The sequence below is a fragment of the Centroberyx gerrardi genome, chromosome 19 (assembly GCF_048128805.1).
Source record: "Centroberyx gerrardi isolate f3 chromosome 19, fCenGer3.hap1.cur.20231027, whole genome shotgun sequence".
Taxonomy (NCBI): Eukaryota; Metazoa; Chordata; class Actinopteri; order Beryciformes; family Berycidae; genus Centroberyx; species Centroberyx gerrardi.
In genome coordinates this window covers 21523158-21543059 of record NC_136015.1, presented here as the reverse complement: position 1 = coordinate 21543059, position 19902 = coordinate 21523158, and the positions used below count along the sequence as shown (strand labels likewise).

Below are 19902 nucleotides of genomic sequence, written 5' to 3'. Positions count from 1 at the left end.
TTAGGGAAATCCAGAGCCTTCATGTCATTTAGCAATGAGTTTAAGTGATGAACCACATGAGTCACATTATCTGAGGGATCTGGTACAGCATTCTTGACCTATCAAATGACATACTCCACCAGTGGAAGCCAGAACATAGTCTAGAGCCATTCTATTTTGAAGTGAGACTAGTCTAGTAGCTTTTTGTTCCTCATTTAGAGATTCAAATCTTGCCTCTACCTGTTCTGTAAGGTTTTCCAAATCAGCCGCTAGCCTGTCTATCTCATGAGCATTTTTTACAGCTCCATACCATGGAAGTAATCCTGCAATGTACTTCCTGCCCATACTAATCCTATCCTCACGCCAATTTTGGGATGTGCTTAATGTTCCTAGTACAAGGACATTTGGCTCCAAGCATCAATTGTTACGTCAGCTATCAGGCATATGGAGACATGCAGGAGCCATGTCTTACCATTTTATCTGTCATGTACGTAATTGACCACTATATAGATCACAGGTCTGTCTCAGTACGAGTAGAGACTAGCAGCACTGACTGTGTTCATGTTGTTCCTCTCCGATAATGCATCATTAAATGTCTACCAACTGATCAGATCGACTCCTGTCTGTTCCTGTGCTCCGGTATCAATATCACCATACAACAACTGCCTGTAAGTTGATTAGTATTGTTGCTCAAATTACTATCAATAGACTGTCAACAACTTCCGTTCATGTGTTATCTGCTTGGGTGAAATTCCCAAGGTGGCGTTGTTGGCTCCCCACTCTCTTACCACCACGTCACAGTTTTCTGCACTATGTGATTTAGTGTTGATTTACTCTTTTCATGAAACTTTCGTTCTTCAAAATATTTTAATGAACAAAATTATCCCTTATACATCATCCTGACAGTATTAACTGTGACTTAGTGACAGTAGGTCAAGGACTTGAACTCACAATCTTGTGCTGTAAAGACCTGTGCTTAACCACTCCACCAGCCTGCACTTTGATGTTCCAGAGCGAGGAAACCAAACAAAGGGACAAGTTTTGTGACAGTCCAATCTATGTTAAAAGCCTTGGAAAGAATATTATCCCACATCAATTTAAACATGGCTTGACAGACATCATCTTGAGAGTACAGGCATCATTTTAGTTTGATAAAGATTGATCAAACTATCTTGAACATTTTACATTGTCAATTTATCAAACTATCTGCAGCTGGACATTTCGATCTACCATACCCTCAGTTTTCAGTTTTTGTCTGTTTACTAATTATTTCAAAAATCATGCTTTTTTTTTCCTGTAACATACAGTTTAGGAGGACAACGCTGTGGGATCACAGTCAGTTCTTGCTGTAACCAGAGGTAGGCGACTTCAGAATCAGGGGTAGGTACCAGTGTATGAAAGATTTATCTCACTTCAGCCAACATGTCCTGAAAATTTCAGCTATCTAGGACATAGGGCTTTTTTACAAATTTTGTAAGTTTTGATTTTAATATCTATGGCGATTTGGTTATATAATAAGCCGCGTCCACTTTCTTCATTCACACCCAAATTTGATAAGTCGACTTGGACATGATCCTAGAGCACGTTAAATAAATTGCATAATCTATGGGGTCAATTATGAGATAGAAACTTTTTGCATTTGTAGCGCCTACAAGTGGTAGAACTCAAAATGCTGTTGTGGGCGTGCTCAAATCACACTATGCAACATGTGGTTCAAATTTTGGTTTGATTAGATGAATGGTCAATGAGTTATGGTCAATTCTGTGTTAGGCCGTGTTTCGTTAAAGCTGTAGTAAGAAAAATCTTCTGACCACTAGAGGGTTACAGAAAGCGCGACACATTTGTAAATAAAGCACAGCAAAGCCACTGCACTACGGAGGCCTAGCAAGGACAAACATTGCAAAGCGCCATGCATAAAGGCTAATAACTAAGCTAACTGTCTCACCGGTTACCAGTCTCGCTTTGACGGATGTTTCTCCTGCTGAAGGTTACATGTTCCACAATGACAAGTCAAGAGGTACGTAGCAAGTTTACTAATTTAACAAGTTTATTCGCTCACTTCATCAATTCCGCCATTACAAGCATTTTTTCAGGAATGGGAGGGGGAGAGGGCCTTTTAAACAGCGAGGGAGGAGCCAAGCTAGTTAGAAAAACATGAAAATCTATTGAATGGACCGGGAGGAGCTTCGTTCTAGAGCAGAATTTGACAACAAGGTTTAGAAATGAGGTGTAAACAGCAACACAGCTGGCCCGCACGTGTGGATATTGGTTTACATTATGTCTCAATTAAATCTCCACATAGCACACATTAGTTTCAGGATTGGTTATAAGGTCTGATATCGCTTATTGTAGGTTTAAAAGTTCATTGGTTGATAAAAGCTAAACCATTTGGCCAATCAAATCTTTATGCGACTTTTATGGAGGATGGTCGCAAGATTGTCCACACCAAGTTTCATGTGAGTTTCATGATTTTTAAAAAACTCAAAATAACAGAAAATCCAATATGGCGGACATTGAAAGTGATACATGGGTTGGACTCAGCACCTTCAAAAGAATCTTGGGACACAGGAATTTTCTCGACAACAAATGGTTAAGAAGTTATTGGCCAAAACATAAAGTTGCTTGTTACAGCACCACCATGCGGCCAATACATTTTTTTGTTGCCTGAGTAGTGGGGGGCCATAGGAGGCCACCAAATAATGTTTGCTGTACAACTTACGGTTTCTGAGCTGTAGACACTTTTAGTGGAGAAAAAGAAAGCAAAGAATTTCGGCAAATACAATAGGGTTCCAGCACCTACGGTGCTTGGACTGATGGAGTGGTGCTGATATGAAGCTTCATCCTGCAAAGAAGATTTTGGCATGGAAAGAGTTGAACCCTATGCATGTTAGTTATACCAAGATGCCCCAGACTATCAGCTATCACATGTTTCCAAGTAATGATTGAAATGTAGCGGGAATGTGTTTCAATAAAAATGTTATAATTACAGAATATAAAGAGCATAGTTTTCAGAGTGTAGTGCAAAATAGCACTGCTCCTTTAGACTCAACTGAACATCAAGAACCACAACAATACTTCAATTTCTTAACTGATTCAACATCTTTATTGATCAGTTATACAAAAAAATGACAAAAGTATCAACATTTGCTGTTCCCATTCCTCATTCTGGGTCCCAGTGGCGAGTTTAACGGTCCAGCCTTCTGGCACACACAAAAGGTAACTGACTTTCACAACTCCAATCGTTCCAGTAGTTCTCCCCTGTAAATTACAAAAGAGACAGTTCAGATGAAAACAAAAATATGTGACTCTGGATGTTAGAGAAGCGTGCTTGTGACAGGGAGGTTCAGGTTCAAGGAAAAATGACTCTACCTCCATAGTTCATCTCAACACAGTGTTCTGTGTTTCCATAGTTTGTGGGCTCTCCACTGGCCCAGAGATGAAAGTCAAACCTGGAACCGTCGCTCCAGAACCACAGGGAGTTCTGTTAACAGAGAAATTAAATCACTTGTTATTGTTTCTAACTTGCACAAAGTTGTAGCTGTTGAAATTGCCTGATGTATTTTGCATAGCGGACTGTAAATTTGTTGTATCACACCTCAACCTGCTACAAGAGACACCATCTATATCTACACCCACTTGATTGGCCAGTGTGTTTTATTTGAATTCATCTGCAGAATGAATGTTGTGGGAAAGGACTACATGCACCAAGGTCAATTTACTTTCAATTCATTCCATTCAGGAAGGGGATTTTCTCAAGAATTAAAAAAAAAAAACTTGACATTTCTTCCCACAAAAAGATTATTCTATTCAGTCTGTGCTGAGAATGAAGGCTCTATCATTAGTATGTGAACTACACTTTTTATTTGCATTTTGGATGGAGGGAATTTAAGTGTGTTATCCCCAATTAGTCTCAGTGTAAGTAAGCAGGACAGAGGTTGAGGAGTTCTGCTGCCTGTCTTCATCTTTGTTTGAATTTATATATTTGTCAGTGTCAGACAACACAAAGACTGAAACTATCCTAAATGAGCGCTACCAATCAGAGATTAAACTTCAAGAGCTGAGGGGTCAGATCTGAATTTACACAGAGCATGAGATCCCTGGGTGTATTTGCATGACACAAGATGGATAAATACATTTGAACACTTAACACTTTTGCTGCAAAAATCTTTTTTTGCCATACAGATGTGTTTGACAAAAAGAAAACACACTTGACTGGATTGATCTGGGTAAACTGATGAGTTTGCTACCTTTACGGCATCAGTGCCACCAATCCAGGTTCGGGAGAAACTACCGGTGCTCCGCCGCACCATCTCCTGGATGAACTCGTACTCCCCAAAGCTGTGGATGGAGGCAAGGTTGGCATCAAAGTTCAAACAATGTTGCTGTAAAAGAAGAGGAGAGAATTTCATCAAGAGTCTGCACTTCCAAAACTTTGAATACAAACCTCTGTAACAAAGAAATATTGCACATATTTCTTCAGTGGCTGTAATGCATTTCATGGTGACAGCATCAGCTGTAAAGTTGTCAGTTCAGGGGAAGACAACCCTCAGTCAAGCAGATATCTGATATTTAGTGATATTCAATATCTTTAAATTTAATCATTTTAATGCCAATGTTTCGTTCTGAATTTTATTCTTATCAGGGTGGTAGTTACCACTAACTATCACTGGACTCACAAAATATCACTTTTGAGGATGAAATAATCTTTATTTATTGAGGTAATATTAGGTAAGGAAATATTGAGGTTGCAGTTAAAGTGGATGAATAGCATTTTGGAATGAAACCCTTTGTGTAGCATGGTGGAGCATCAGGCCTTACCTCTGCCTCTGGCCAGGTCCTTGGGAAGCTCTGAAAGACGAAGCATCTGGATCCATATGAGAACCAGCCAGACGGACAGCGGTTCCTGATCTCCACACCGTCACCCAGCTCCTCTGATCCTGCCGCCTCAGCCAGAAGCTCCTCTGGCCTCTCCTCTGGAAAGTGTGGACTCATTAACTGATGATCACGGCCTGGTTTCCCGAAATGTATCTTCACATTACTGTTAGATTTTGCTCTAGTCAAAACCATTGGAAAAATATTATCTTAGTGCTAAAATGCTTTTGTGATACAGGACCTTGATCTCAAATGCAACCACAATAGCATAATGCAAACAAATCCTTGTAGCGTTGTATCACAGTATTTAGTTGATCATCTTCAGTTTTCAATATCCATTGAGCAGATTGGTATATATATTGGTTCAGGGGCACTTCAGCAATATTGGGCACTATCCCTACAGGGAATTGAACCAGCATCTCAACCATACAGAAGGACAAGAACTTCAGTTGATTTTTTGGGGGTCAGATGAAGTCTCACATTTTACTGTTTTAACAGAAAATCATATTTGTAGCCCTTTGTGCCACAGGTGCGCTTTCAACAATGCTGCTTAACAGAAGAATCTGTGTCACAAAGGACTGAATATTGAATGTGGTATGGTTAGTACATGGAAAGTGTTCAAACCCCTTCGCTGAAGTAATAAAAAAGAAAAAACTTAACTCCCAAGAAAAAAAAAAGAGTGTAAATATACAGTATTACTAATAATAACATGAGGAGAGACTGTACCATGAGCTGCAGAAACGACCTTATCCAGAGGGGGGTGCTGCTCTGCTCTGCTCTCCAGCTGGGGCTCTAAGGTAAGAGAAGATGAGTGTTAGCAGAAATAGCAGCAACAACACCATTAGCAATCATCAGTATCACTCTGAGTCTGATTTTGTTGTCTCCTTGATTTCATCATGTGTGAATAAGCATAAAAACTATGAGAACCTGACTGCAGTTTAAACAAACAGGTTGAGAGTCTAAAAGGGGGAGACAGGCTCTGTGTGTTGGTGAGTCTCACCTGTTGCACCGCTCAGAGCGAACAGAGCGCAGAGAAGAAAAATGGTCAGCATTGTTTACAGTGGTGAACTGGACTCCTGCAATGAAAATCAAAGAATCAGAAAATCATTAAAAAAAAAACAATATATCAGAGAATCAACTCGTGTGTGTACTTGTGTGTGAAAGTAGCAGACTGGATATGCAGTTATCCAAACACACACTCCAATGAAAAAGTCCCCTATTAAGATGCATGTAACCCAAAAGTCTCACCTGCTAGAGTGAATATTTCAGCTGAGTGTCTGTAGGTTCTGGAAAGCTGTGGAGAAAAGAGCACTTATATACAGAAACAACAGGGAAACACACATGAATTTTAAATAATTATTTACTAGACAGTGATAACAGTTTGCTTCCAGTGACTTTCAGTTAATTTATTGACTGTCATTATTGTTGAAGTTTGACCTCTGTAACTGGATATTGCAGTATGAGGATAAAGTGCTTGATTTCCAGAAAACCTCCTCATCGTTCTGACAAACTATCTCACACTACTGGACAGATCAGTACCTGAATCTTTTATACTATTCAGATTTTGTTTCTGTCTTGTACACTAAAAAATCTGACTCTGTTCTGCTGAAGATATGTTGCATACACACTGGACTGTGTTTGCTTTAAATCTAAAACATTAGAAATTGCTGTCTCATCAACAGTAGCTGCTGTTTAGTTTGGAACAAACCTTTACTGTCACTTTCATATTTATATCAACTTTTTAGTTTTTCTGCTATTTTTCTGCATTTTTGTTTAATTTCATGTATGCAGTTGCAACTTCATTTTTGATATCAACTGGTGTGGGTTGAGAAAGCCTAGATGAAAGAGCAATAAGGTTATTTATCAATCATTTTATAAGAATTAGGTTGCATGGTGTAAATCTCTTTGAATGAAGCTCCTACTAACTACAATTTCCACATTTCCATGTGGACCAATAGAGTTGATATGGAGAACAGTAACAGATATACTTGAAGCTGACCTTGTACTCTGACCTCAAGATATCGTGATAATTGTTGGTGCTGCATATGAAGAGGTTCACTCCAAAATGAGATACTGTAGCCACCATTTGGAAAAAGTGACACTCTCTTAAAACAATTTATAGCACAGAAATGTTTTGTGGTACTTCCTAAAGATTAGTAAGTTCCTTGAGTTCTTGGTTGACAAAATGAGAACCAATTTATAGACTGAATCCTCTATATTTAGAGATATTGAATCATGACCTTCCATGTAATGACTGTTTTCCAAAAATTTTTCCTTTTCAGAATGAACTCTTCATAACCAGTAGGTGGAGGATGAAGTTAAATACAATTAGAAAAATATTGCTGCAAGGGACAATTGATGGGGTCCAAGTACAACATGCTTGCAAGACATAATGATTAGTTATTAATGCTATTATTGTGAGCTTGCAGAGACTGGTGCCCTCATGTGACCAAGAGTCTTGAGACTTGGCAGGTTTCCTAGGCAATAAGGCTGACTTGGACACAGTGACAATCATTTTATGGGAATATACTGTAAGTGCAATTTCACGCTAATTAGCACTACAATGAAATAGAACTCATTTAGATATAAAACACGAAACATTCTGTGTTCACTCTCCAATTATTTATCATTGGAACACCTAACCTTAACTGAAGTTGTTGACAGTCTACCAACAGTCTATTGATAGTAATTTGAGAAAGAATACTTCACAATCAACTTACAGTAGTTGATGTAAATTACAGTTTGCTGGACATTTGTTAAGAGTCAACTGAAAATACCTAGTTGATCTTGTTGACAGTCACCTGATACACTGTTGAATATCTACTGATACACTGTTGAGAGTCAGCAGTGGACTATCAAAATAAAGTGATACCCTCTGTTTGAGAACTACCCACCCATTGGAATTGAAAGAACAGGTATATATTTCTGGGCACATTTCTTCCCAGTCAGGTGGAAACCTTGTATCTTCAAATTGTCAGCTTTTCAGAAATTAAGGAAAACAACTTTGTTTTCAGCTTGACCATCAAGCATTATTGAGTTTATCCTAACAATTTTATGAGACCAAATGTGGTAAAATGTTCTCAGCCCATAGAAGGCTGTGAAATGCTTCAACTGAGGTGAAAACATGAAACTTGAAACTGAATAGTTAAACAATAAATATATGCACCTCTGGACAAATTACTTTATATTCATTACTGCTGCAATGACTCAATGTCTGGGGATTGCTAAAAAAAATAAAAATAACATATCTTATCTTCTAGTTATGTATTAGACAAACAATGATCCAACTGATGGCTGAGATAAACAAAACTTCACTTTCTGTTGACCATGCTGATTAAAAAACCTGAGATGTTACAGTGTGAATTGATTGCCAGGGTTATTTTGATGTGGGGAAATAACATGAATGAATGTAACTTTTAATCAACACTGCTGAACTGAGTTGAATATTGCTCTCATCCATCAAAGATGGAGGCTGAACGATATAATCAAAAATATAATCATATTTTTACAAAGCTATACTAAATTCCAGTTCTTGTTTTTTCCAGACAGTTCAGGTTATTCCAGCAGTATTGGTCTGATAGTGACAAAATAGATTTGATATGAATAAAAGTGATGCCATTTGAATAGAAATTCCCTGTGTTTCTTTTACAATATAATTTTTTTACATTTGGGCTATGGGCTGCTGTAATACATTATTCACAACTCACATATTGATATTAATATGTTTATAAATGGTTATGACATAGCAGTAAGTTTGAATTTGGCAGAATAGATCTGCTTTTATGGCTTGCTGCTGCACATGCATTAGACCTTAGTCAGGGAGAACATAACCCCCCAAAACGGCAGACCTAAGCCACCAAAACGTGTGCTGCAATTATGTGCCGTTTCCTCAGAATGGAGAGTAAAGCGACCAATATGGAACAGTGGAACCTGCAGTTATGAGTGCCTGGGCCAAGTGGCTTATTTATCTAGTGACCAAACTATCTGGGTGCCTGGGCACGTGGGCAAGTGGATACTTATTGAAATCTGAATATGGAGAATTATCCTACATTATGTCAGTCTTAAATGGAAGTGTCCTTTAAGCAGGACAACAATAATTTCTTTACTGCTTCAACTTTTTTATTGGTCAGGTATACAAACAAATGACAAAAGTATCATCATTTGCTGTTTTCACTCTTCATTCTTGGTTCCAGTGGCTGTTTGGGCGAGTTTAATAGTCCAGCCTTTTGGCACACACAAAAGGTAACTGAGTTTCACAAGTCCAATCGTTCCAGCGGTCCTGGTCTGTAAATTACAAAAGAGATCGTTTTTAGAACAGATGAAACAAAAAAAACGTGATGTAACTTGTGTCTGCATCTGTTGATGTTAGAGAAGCGTGCTTGTGACAGGGAGGTTCAGGTTGAAGGGATTTGGGAAAAGTTACTCTACCTTCATAGTTAATCTCAACACAGTGTTCTGTGCCTCCTGCACCGTTGTTGGGCTCTCCGCTGGCCCAGAGGTGATAATCAAACCTGGAACCGTCACTCCAGAACCACACGAAGTCCTGTTAACAGAGAAATTAAATCTCTTGTTATTTTTGGTAACTTGCACAAAGTTGTAGCTGTTGAAATTACCTGATGTATTTTGCATAATGCACTGTAAATTTGTTGTATCACATCTTAACCTGCTCCAAGAGACACCATCTATATCTACATCCACTTGACTGGCCAATGTGTTTTATTTGAATGCATCTGCAGAATAAATGTTGTAGGAAAGGACAATACACAACAAGGTCAATTTACTTTCAATTCATTCCTTTCAGGAAGGGGATTTTCTCAAGAATTAAAACTTGACATTTCTTCCCATGAAAAGGTTCTTGAGGTGCTGAGAATGAAGGCTCTATCATTGGTTGGGATTTTAAGTGTGTTATCCCTAATTCTGCTGTCATTTGAATTCATATATTCGTCAGACGACTCAAAGACTGAAACGATCCTAAATGAGCGCTACCACTCTGAGACTAAACTTCAAGAGCTGAGGGGTCAGATCTGAATTTACACAGAGCATGAGGCCCCTAGGTGTATTTGTATGACACCAGATGGATAAATACTGTACATTTGAACAGTTACCACTTTAGCCTGAGCCTTGTGTTGCCAAAATCTTTTTTTGCCATACAGATGTGTTTGATGGAAAGGAAACACGCTTGACTGGATTTATCTGGGTAAACTGATGAGTTTGCTACCTTAACAGCATCAGTGCCACCGATCCAGGTTCGGGAGAAACTACCGCTGCTCCACCTCACCATCTCCTGGATGAATTGGTACTCCCCAAAGCTGTGGATGGAGGCAAGGTTGGCACCAAAGTTCAAACAATGTTGCTGTAAAAGAAGAGAGAAACCGCTCTTAATGCAGAAAGACACAGTTTGGCCTCATCAAGAGTCTGCACTTCCAAAACTTTGAATGCAAACTTCTGTAACAAATAAATATTGCACATATTTCTTTAGTGGCTGTAATGCAGTTCATGGTGACAGCATCAACTGTAAAGTTGGCAGTTCAGAGGAAGGCAACAGTCAGTCAAGCAGATATCTGATATTTTGTGCTGATATTCAATATCTTTAAATTTAACCATTTTAATGCCAACAAATTCAGTGTTTCGCTCTAAATTATATTCTCATCAGGGTGGTGGCTACCACTAACAATCACTGGACTCACAAATGATCACTTTTAAGGATATTAGGTAAGGAAATATTGAGGTAGCAGTAAAAGTGGATAAATAACATTTTGGAATAAAACCTTTCATGTAGCATCAGGCCTTACCTCTGCATCTGTCCAGGTCCTTGGGAAGTTCTGAAAGGCAAAGCATCTGGATCCATATTGGGACCAGCCTGTCGGACAGCGGTTCCTGCTCTCCACACCGTCACCCAGCTCCTCTGCTCCTGCCGCCTCCTGAGCCTGAGCCTCCTCTTCCTCCAGCCTTCCTGCCTCCTCAGCCAGAAGCTCCTCTGGCCTCTCCTCTGGAAGAGAAAAGTGTGGACTCATTAACTGATGATCACAGCCTGGTTTCCCTAAATGTATCTTCACATTACAGTTAGATGTTGCTCTGGTCAAAACCAATGGAAAAATATTATCTTAGTGCTAAAATGCTTTTGGGAAACTCGGCCCTGGTCTCAAATGTAGGTGTTTTTTTTACAAGAACAGATGAACGACAATGTACTACAGCCATTGTAGGCAAAAACAACATTTACTGCAGGGAGGGGGGTAATATTCTGAGCAAAAACTATGAGATTAAAGGCAGAAATTTATAACAAAAAAAATTTAAGAGAAAAAAAAACTTGAGAAAAATCTCATATCAAATCAAATATCAAATCATAACCAACCAACTTCATTAATTTCACTATCTGGATAAGTAAAGTTGATGCCTGTTTGTTGCACCTCCTCATGTTCAGTGGTGTCTGTGATGTGGAGAAGACATTTCTTTTTGAGAAAAAAAATTTTTTTGAGAAAAAAAGAAAGACTCTACCAAGTGGAACACTTGGTAGAATCTTTCTTTTTTTCTCAAAAAAAATTTCTGACTTCAATCTCAGAAATTCTCAGTTTTGGTCCAAATATGCCGTCGTACAGATGCAACCACAATAGCTTAGTGCAAACAAATGCTTGTAGCATTGTATCAGAGTATTTAGTTGGTGGCAGTCAGTTTTCAATATCCACTGAACAAACTGGTACATATATATGGGTTTAGGGGCACTTCACTTCAGTCTTTGAGTACTGAGAAAAGCGCTATAGAAATGTAATGTATTATTATTATTATTATTATTATTTATTATTCAGCAGTATTGTGCACTTTCCCTACAGGGAATTGAACCAGCATCTCAACCATACAGAAGGGCAAGAACTTCAGTCAACTTTTTTGGGGTCGGATGAAGTCTCACATTTGACTTTTTTAACATTGCATCTGCAAAAGAGCAGAAAGGCACATTTTTAGCCCTTTGTGCCATAGGTGAGCTTTCGACATTGCTTTTTTTTAAAAAAAAGTTAAACTGAAGCCTCATGGGACATTAAAAGCCTTCCAGTGGCTGAAGGAGTGTAAATATACAGTATTACTAATAATAACATGAGGAGAGACTGTACCATGAGCTGCAGAGACGACCTTATCCAGAGGGGGGTGCTGCTCTGCTCTGGTCTCCACCTGGGGCTCTAAGGTAAGAGAAGATGAGTGTTAGCAGAAATAGCAGCAACAACACCATTAACAACAACAATAACAACAAGTAAACATATTGTCCCCCATAAATAGTGCAGGCACCCCTTTGAAATTTTGACCTTTAATTATATTGTAATTTTTTGAATACTGAAAACAGTGCATCATCACTCTGAGTCTGATTTTGTTGTCCTCTTGATTTCATCATGTGTGAATAAGCATAAAAACTATGAGAACCTGACTGCAGTTTAAACAAACAGGTTGAGAGTCTAAAAGGGGGAGACAGGCTCTGTGTGTTGGTGAGTCTCACCTGTTGCACCGCTCAGAGCGAACAGAGCGCAGAGAAGAAAAATGGTCAGCATTGTTTATAGTGGAGAACTGGACTCCTGCAATGAGAATCAAAGAATCAGAAAATCATTAGAAAACACATCAGAGAATCGACTTCAACTCCTTGAGTGAAAGTAGCAGACTGGATAAGCAGTTATTCAAACACAAGCTCTGATTAAAAACTCCCCTATTAAGACGCATGTAACCCAAAAGTCTCACCTGCTAGAGTGAATATTTCAGCTGAGTGTCTGTAGGTTCTGGAAAGCTGTGGAGAAAAGAGCACTTATATACAGAAACAACAAGGAAACTCACAGGAATATTAAGTAATTGTTTACTGGATGATTGATAACAGTTTTCTTCCAGTAACTTCAATTAATTTATTAACTGTCAAGATTGACCTCTGTAACTGCTTTATTGCAGTATGAGGATGAAGTGCTTGATTTCCCGAAAACCTCCTCATCGTTCTGTCTTGTACACTAAAAGATCAGACTGTTCTGTTGCACACTGGACTGTGTTTGCTTTAAATCTAAAACATTAGAAGTTTCTGTCTCATCAACAGAAGCTGCTGTTTAGTTTTACAACAAACTTTTACCGTAACTTTCATCTTTACGTCTCCCGATGTGTTTTTCTAGTTTGCTTTTTTTTTTTTTTTTTCATGTATGCAGCTGCAACTTAACTGATGTGTGTTAAGAAAGTGGTAATTTATCAGTTTTGGGAAAACAATCCTGAAACCCACTGATTGGTATTTTCAGTAATTAAAAAACAAATTAGATTAGATTAGATTATTTAATGACCACACAGCCAGGCTGGTGGAATTTGTTTTCAATACATTAAGCAGGTTCCAACATAGAACATAAGAACATCAGTACATCATACAATCAATACAATATACAGTACAAGACCCACATCACAGTACAGTAAACATAACATGTATTGCATAAAGTTTCATGGCCATAACAGCATAGACAATAATGGAATTTGTTTTTAAAACGGGTTGTTTTGGTGAGCAGAGAACTGTAGCGCCTCCCAGAGGGCAACAGCTGGAAAACATGGTGTGCTGGGTGAGTGGGGTCAGAATATATTTTTCTTGCCCTTTTCACTGTCTGTTTGTGATGAAGTGATTCGATTGATGAGAGGGGGATGCCAATGATTTTGGATGATTTGTTGACAATGCGCTGTAATTTATTCCGGGAGTGAGTGTCCAAACTGCTGTGCCAGACTGTTATGGATGAAGTGAGGATGCTTTCTATGATGGCTGAATAGAAACGGAGCAGGAGATGTTTCCTCACTCTGAATTTCTTGAGCTGACGGAGAAAGAATAGTCTTTGCTGGGCTTTTTTAAAGATGTGGTCTGTGTTGATCTTCCATTTAAGATTATTGCTTATGTGAGTGCCAAGAAATTTGAATGAGTCAGTGATGGATATGGGTTTGCCAGAGATGAGTACAGGGGTTTTGGAGTGTGACTTCCGTCTGAAGTCGATAATGAGTTCTTGAGTTTTTGATGAGTTGAGTAGAAGGTTATTGTCTGTGCACCAGGTAACTGCACGGTTTATCTGTGCACGGTATTCTGTTTCGTTGTTGTTTAAGATGAGTCCTATGATGGTTGTGTCGTCCGCATATTTGTAGATGTTGACGGAGCTGTAGTGGGATGTGAGATGGTTTGTGTAGAGAGAGAATAGCCAGGGTGAAAGGACGCAGCCCTGGGGTGCTCCTGTACTGAGGTACAGAGGATGAGATGTGGAGTTGTTTATCTTTACTCCCTGTTGCCTGTTCCAGAGGAAGCTGTGGATCCAGTGACAGATGCAGGGGTCAATGTTCATGTCCAGTAGTTTATTGAAGAGTTCGACCGGGTTAATTGTATTGAAGGCAGAGCTGAAGTCTATGAACAGGATGCGGGCGTAGGTGTTGGGGGTCTCCAGGTGTTGCAGCATGTGATGGATAGCTGAATTGACTGTATCCTCCACAGATCTGTAAGCAAACTGATATGGATCCATGAGGGGAGTGGTGCTGGTTTTCAGGTGAGTGAGGATGATGCGCTCAAATGACTTCATGGCCACGGATGTAAGGGCAATCGGTCTGTAGTCATTGAGGCAGGAGATATTGTTGGTCTTAGGCACGGGGATGATGGTGGATTGTTTGAAGCAGTGGGGCACTGAACATTGGCAGAGGGAGGTGTTAAAAATGTTGGTGAAAACAGGGGCCAGTTCCGCAGCACAGTGATGGAGCACAGTTGGGCTGATGCTGTCTGGGCCTGCTGCTTTATTTTTCCTCAGTCTTCTGAAAGTGGTCCTCACCTCTTCCTCCTGGATGTAAAAGGGGGGGGGGGGGGGGGGTGGAGGAGGAATGGGGAGTGGAGGTGGTGGGACTGGTGACTGTTCGAACCTCCCATAGAAAATGTTGAGTTTGTCCGGGAGCTGATTGTCATTAACAGGTGTGGGGGTAGGTCTCTTTTTGTAGTTGGTGATGTCCTGAAGTTTTTTCCAGATGATTCTTGTGTCATTGGTTGAAATTTGTTGTTCTAGTTTTGTGGCATAATTGGATTTGGCTTTTCTTATTGCAGACCTTAGTATATATTTGGCAGCCATGTAATCCTCCTTATTTCCCATTATGTAGGCAGAGTTTTTCTCCTTCCTTAATTATAATTGTAAACACTACTACTGCTAAACACTAATAGGCTGCTATTTTCTAAGCAAATATTTCTCATAACTTACACAAGTTTGTTTTTCATGGCAGCAATCGATTTGTAAGAATTAGGTCGCATGGTGTAAATCTCGTTGATAAAGTACTGTTGTAAGGAAACACAGAGACAATTATGTTTTCTTGGCTTATTATCAAAAAGAAAAACAGCTTAATCAGCCAATCACATAAGCCTTTATTGACAGGTTGCTGATATGGAAGACTTATAGTAGTCACAGATATCAATAGGACTAATTTTAATAATAACTACATGAGCTACAGCCAAGGGATATAAAACATGATGCTAGTGCTAAAGTAAAATACTCTGAACTGTGAACTGTGAACTGTGGTGGATGAATCTTGGTGAGTGATTAACAGGAAACACTGATGAATAAGAATCTAATGATCAATAGATCCAGATCAAAGTGATTCAAGAATAGTTAAAATACTGAAACATGAACTGAAACTAAACAATAAATAAGATTTTTACTGATCCATAGCACAAAATGACCATAATCTATCTGCAGCAGGTTGATGGGATTGTTGATCAATACCAATGACTCAACTATTACTGACTGAGATTTCTAAGAAAAAATAAATCCTGGCCCATATCTTGTTAGGTGAGATGTTATTTTGATCGTCCACTGTCAGTTGACTCTCAACAAGATTTGTCTCAACAGACAAGCTACATGCATTCAACCCACCACTAGTGGACTATAAGGGGCGGAACAGAGGAAAGGCAGCAGTGTTGGTCTGATAGAGACAAAATAGATTTGTTATGAATAAAAGTGATGCCATTTGAATAGATATTTCCTGTGTTTCTGTATATCATTTTTATAGATTTGGGCTATGGGCTGCTGTAATACAGTAGCGCAGTTCAGTCAGGACAACTCACGTATTTATATTAATAAGTTTATAAATGCATGACAGCAATAAGTTTGGTTTTGGAGGAATAGATCTGCTTTCATGGCTCTCTGCTGCACATTAGACCTCAGGGAGTACATCACATAAAGTAATAAAGTAAATAAAAGCAGATCTAGTGGAACTGGGGAGGAGGTTGGTGAACAAAAAGCAACAAGACTCATGACAGCAGACAGCAGCAGCAGAGTGGCAGTCTGCATGGTGAGCTAGACAGAGAGTGAGAATGTGTCATTTAAAAGGTTTGACATTAGGGTGTGTGTGTGTTTGGTTCACTTGTAAAGGTGCTGCTGAGTTAGTCCAATCAGCTGAAGACAGACAGCTGGAGTTTCCTGCCTGAACTTGTGTTGCTCAAGTAATACAGCTAGAGGAGGGAACGAAACATATTCAGTTATATTTCTGTCATTTCTCATCAATTTATATATTCATAAATCTGGCTTCATAACAAGACCCTCTGAATTTACTCTCTTCCCCATACATTTGACCTTTCACTGCAGTTTTTATCAGACCTAAAGTTTGGTTTCTTTTTAGATAGGTTAGGTTTCTTTTTTATAAAAACTAAGAAATAGCATTCTGAGGCAATAAAGGAAAATCAGGTAAGGATCAGTTAGTTGGGGTTAGGTAAGTGACAGTTGAAATCAAGCCAAAGCATTCTGCCTTGCCAGCTATTTTCCTGCTTCTTTCATCTGAAAATTCAAACCTACCTCAGCACCAGGCCCGGTCTCTGGGCTATTAATAAAAATACAGCAGCTGGATTCATAAGCCACCAGAGGTCATGCTTTACACTGATTTTAGAACAGCTATGAGGCATTTTTAGGCGTGGCTTCTTTCTTCTACCAACCAATATAGTTCCTGACCAGCAGCTAAACAAAGTGTCTGCTAGGAGACTTAGTAACGGTATGAGTGGTGATTTCCAGTTTGAATATTAATATTTAAAGTCACTGTTAATGGGTCACATTGTGCTTGTTATCAGGTATTTTACAGCAGCTGTGAACATGACTCAACAAATCAGAACACAGAACCAGAACTACTTATAAACAAAGACATGAAAGACATCTAAATGAAGCTTTTTTATCCTGCAAAGAATACAATTCTGGGGCAAGTATTGGGGCATTTTTAACAATGGAAAATGGTCAATTAGACTATCAGCACCTTCAATCCAAAAACACTGGTATCGGTATCAGCCTTCAAAAATCCATATCAGTCAAATCCTAATATGCACCTTAGTTACCAAGATGCACAAGACTATCAGCTATCACATGTCAGTGTTAAAATGTTTCAATAAAAATGATGTTAATTGATGAACGGTAAATGATAATTACAGAATATATAACAACTTCATTTTTTTTGTCAAAGTGCAATGAAAAATAGCATAACTGCTCAGTCTACAAAGAATCCCCCTTTAGACTTAACTAAAGATCAAGAACCACAATATTTGAATTTCTTTACTGCTTCAACATCTTTATTGGTCAGGTATACAAACAAATGACAAAAGTATCATCATTTGCTGTTCTCACTCCTCATTCTTGGTTCCAGTGGCTGTTTGGGGCGAGTTTAACAGTTCAGCCTTTTGGCACACACAGAGGTAAACTCACTTTCACAAGTCCAATCGTTCCAGCCTTTCTCCCCTGTAAAAAACAAAAGAGAGTTTTTAGATCAGATGAAAACAAAAATGTGATGTGACTCTAGATGTTAGAGAAGTGTGCTTGTTACTCTACCTCCATAGTTCATCTCAATACAGGGCTGTCTGCCTCCAAAGTTGTTGGGCTCTCCACTGTTCCAATGCTGATAATCAAAGCTGGAGCCGTCGCTCCAGAACCACGTGCGATCCTGTTAACAGAGAAATTGAATCACTTGTTATTGTTGGTAACTTGCACAAAGTTGTAGCTGTTGAAATCGCCTGATGTGTTTTGTATTGTGTGCTGTAAATTTGCTGTATCACACCTCAACCTGCTCCAAGAGACACCATCTATATCTACATCCACTTGACTGGCCAATGAGTTTTATTTGAATGAATCTGCAGAATAAATGTTGTGGGAAAGGACAATACGTACCAAGATCAATTTACGTTCAATTCATTCCATTCAGGAAGGGGATTTTCTAAAGAATTTAAAAACTTCTGTGCTGAGAATGAAGGCTCTATCATTGGTATGTGAACTGCACTTTTGATTTGCATTTTGAATGGAGGGAATTGAAGGGAGTTATCCCTAATTCTGCTGTCATTAGTCTCAGTGTAGGTAAGTGGGACAGAGGCTGAGAAGCTCTGCTGCCTGTCTTCCTCTTTGTTTGAATTCATATATTTGTCAGACAACTCAAAGACTGAAATGATCCTAAATGAACACTATGAGACTGAACTTCAAGAGCTGATGGGTCAGATCTGAATTTTGAGACCCCTGGGTGTATTTGCATGACACCAGATGGAGAAATACATTTGAACACTTCACACTTTAGCCTTCTGCTGCCAAAATATTTTTTTGCCATACAGATGTGTTTGACAGACAAGAAACAGGCTGAACACTAGACTGGATTGATCTGAGTAAACAGATGAGTTTGCTACCTGAGCGTTATCAGAGCCACCGATCCAGGTTTCGGGTAAACCACCGCTGCTCCCCTTCACCATCTCCTGGATGAACTCGTACTCCTCCAAGCTGTGGACGGAGGCAAGGTTGGCACCTAAGGTCAAACAATGTTGCTGTAAAAGAAGAGAGAAACCGCTCTTAATGCAGAAAGACACAGTTTTGTCTCATCAAGAGTCTGCACTTCCAAAACTTTGAATGCAATCTTCTGTAATAAATATTGCATATATTTCTTCAATGGCTGTAATGCATTTCATGGTGACAGCATCACCTGTGAAGTTGGCAGTTCATGGCGGTTGACAACCATCAATCAAGCAGATATCTGATATTTTGTGTTGATATTCAATATCTCTAAATTTAAACATTTTAATGCCAAAAAATCAGGGTTTCCCTCTGAATTTTATTCTTGTCAGGGTGGTATTTACCACTAACTATCACTGGACTCACAAAATATCACTTTTGAGGATGAAATAATCCCAATTTATTTATTAATATTAGGTAAGGAAATACTGAGGTAGCCGTTATATTTGAAGTGGATATATAGCATTTGTGAATGAACCCCTTCAGGCCGTACCTCTGCCTGTACCCAGTTCACTGGGTTGTTGTTGAAGATGAAGCATCTGGATCCATATGGGCTCCAGCCTAACGCACAGCTGGGATCCGACTTCTTTGCTGCTGGAAAAATGAATAAAAGTGTGGACTCATTAACTGATGATCACAGCCTCGTTTCCCTAAATGTATCTTCACATTACAGTTAGATTTTGCTCTAGTCAAAGCCAATGGAAAATTATTATCTTAGTGCTAAAATGCTTTTGGGAAACTGGGCCCTGGTCTCAAATGTAGCTATATTTTTAATGTTTCTTTTTACATGGACAGATGCAACCACAATAGCATTCTGCAAACAAATCCTTGTAGCGTTGTATCACAGTATTTAGTTGATGGTATTGAGTTTTTAATATCCATTGAGCAGATTGGTACATATATATGGGTTCAGGGGCACTTCAGCAGTATTGTGCACTATCCCTACAGGGAATTGAACCAGCATCTCTTTACCTTGTAGGCAGCCTCTCTAACCATCATGCCAGCCTCCGGCTTTCATTATCTTTTAAAGAGACATTATATTACAGTTTGATCTCAGATTGTACAGCTGAGTACAAACAGCCAAAGAGAAGGAGAAGAACTTTAATTGAGTGTTTTGGGGTCGGATGAATTCAAGTCGCTGTCCAGGCTATTCTGTGCTCTGCTCTGCACTGGTCTCCACTTGGGGCTCTAAGGTAAGGTGAGTGTTAAAAGACGTAGCAGCAACAACACCATTAACAACAACAATAACAACAAGCCTAAAAACTATGAGAACCTGACTGCAGTGTTAACCAATCAGGTTGAG

The 19902-nt window shown here is 39.1% G+C and overlaps 2 protein-coding genes across 2 annotated transcripts; both read right to left on the bottom strand.

The window, feature by feature from the left end:
• Window positions 1-3163: 3163 nt before the first annotated feature.
• Window positions 3164-4971, bottom strand: LOC139918874 (ladderlectin-like). The gene is made up of 4 exons (XM_071908404.2): window positions 4798-4971; window positions 4227-4361; window positions 3349-3460; window positions 3164-3237 (listed from the first exon to the last, which is right to left on the bottom strand). The coding sequence occupies exons 1-4, from the start codon at window positions 4969-4971 to the stop codon at window positions 3164-3166; spliced, it is 495 nt and encodes a 164-aa protein (XP_071764505.2).
• Window positions 4972-6116: 1145 nt separating this feature from the next.
• Window positions 6117-12383, bottom strand: LOC139918872 (ladderlectin-like). Its single transcript, XM_078290182.1, has 5 exons — window positions 12332-12383; window positions 10644-10762; window positions 10070-10204; window positions 9280-9394; window positions 6117-6145 (listed from the first exon to the last, which is right to left on the bottom strand). The coding sequence occupies exons 1-5, from the start codon at window positions 12381-12383 to the stop codon at window positions 6117-6119; spliced, it is 450 nt and encodes a 149-aa protein (XP_078146308.1).
• Between the last annotated feature and the right edge of the window lie 7519 nt (window positions 12384-19902).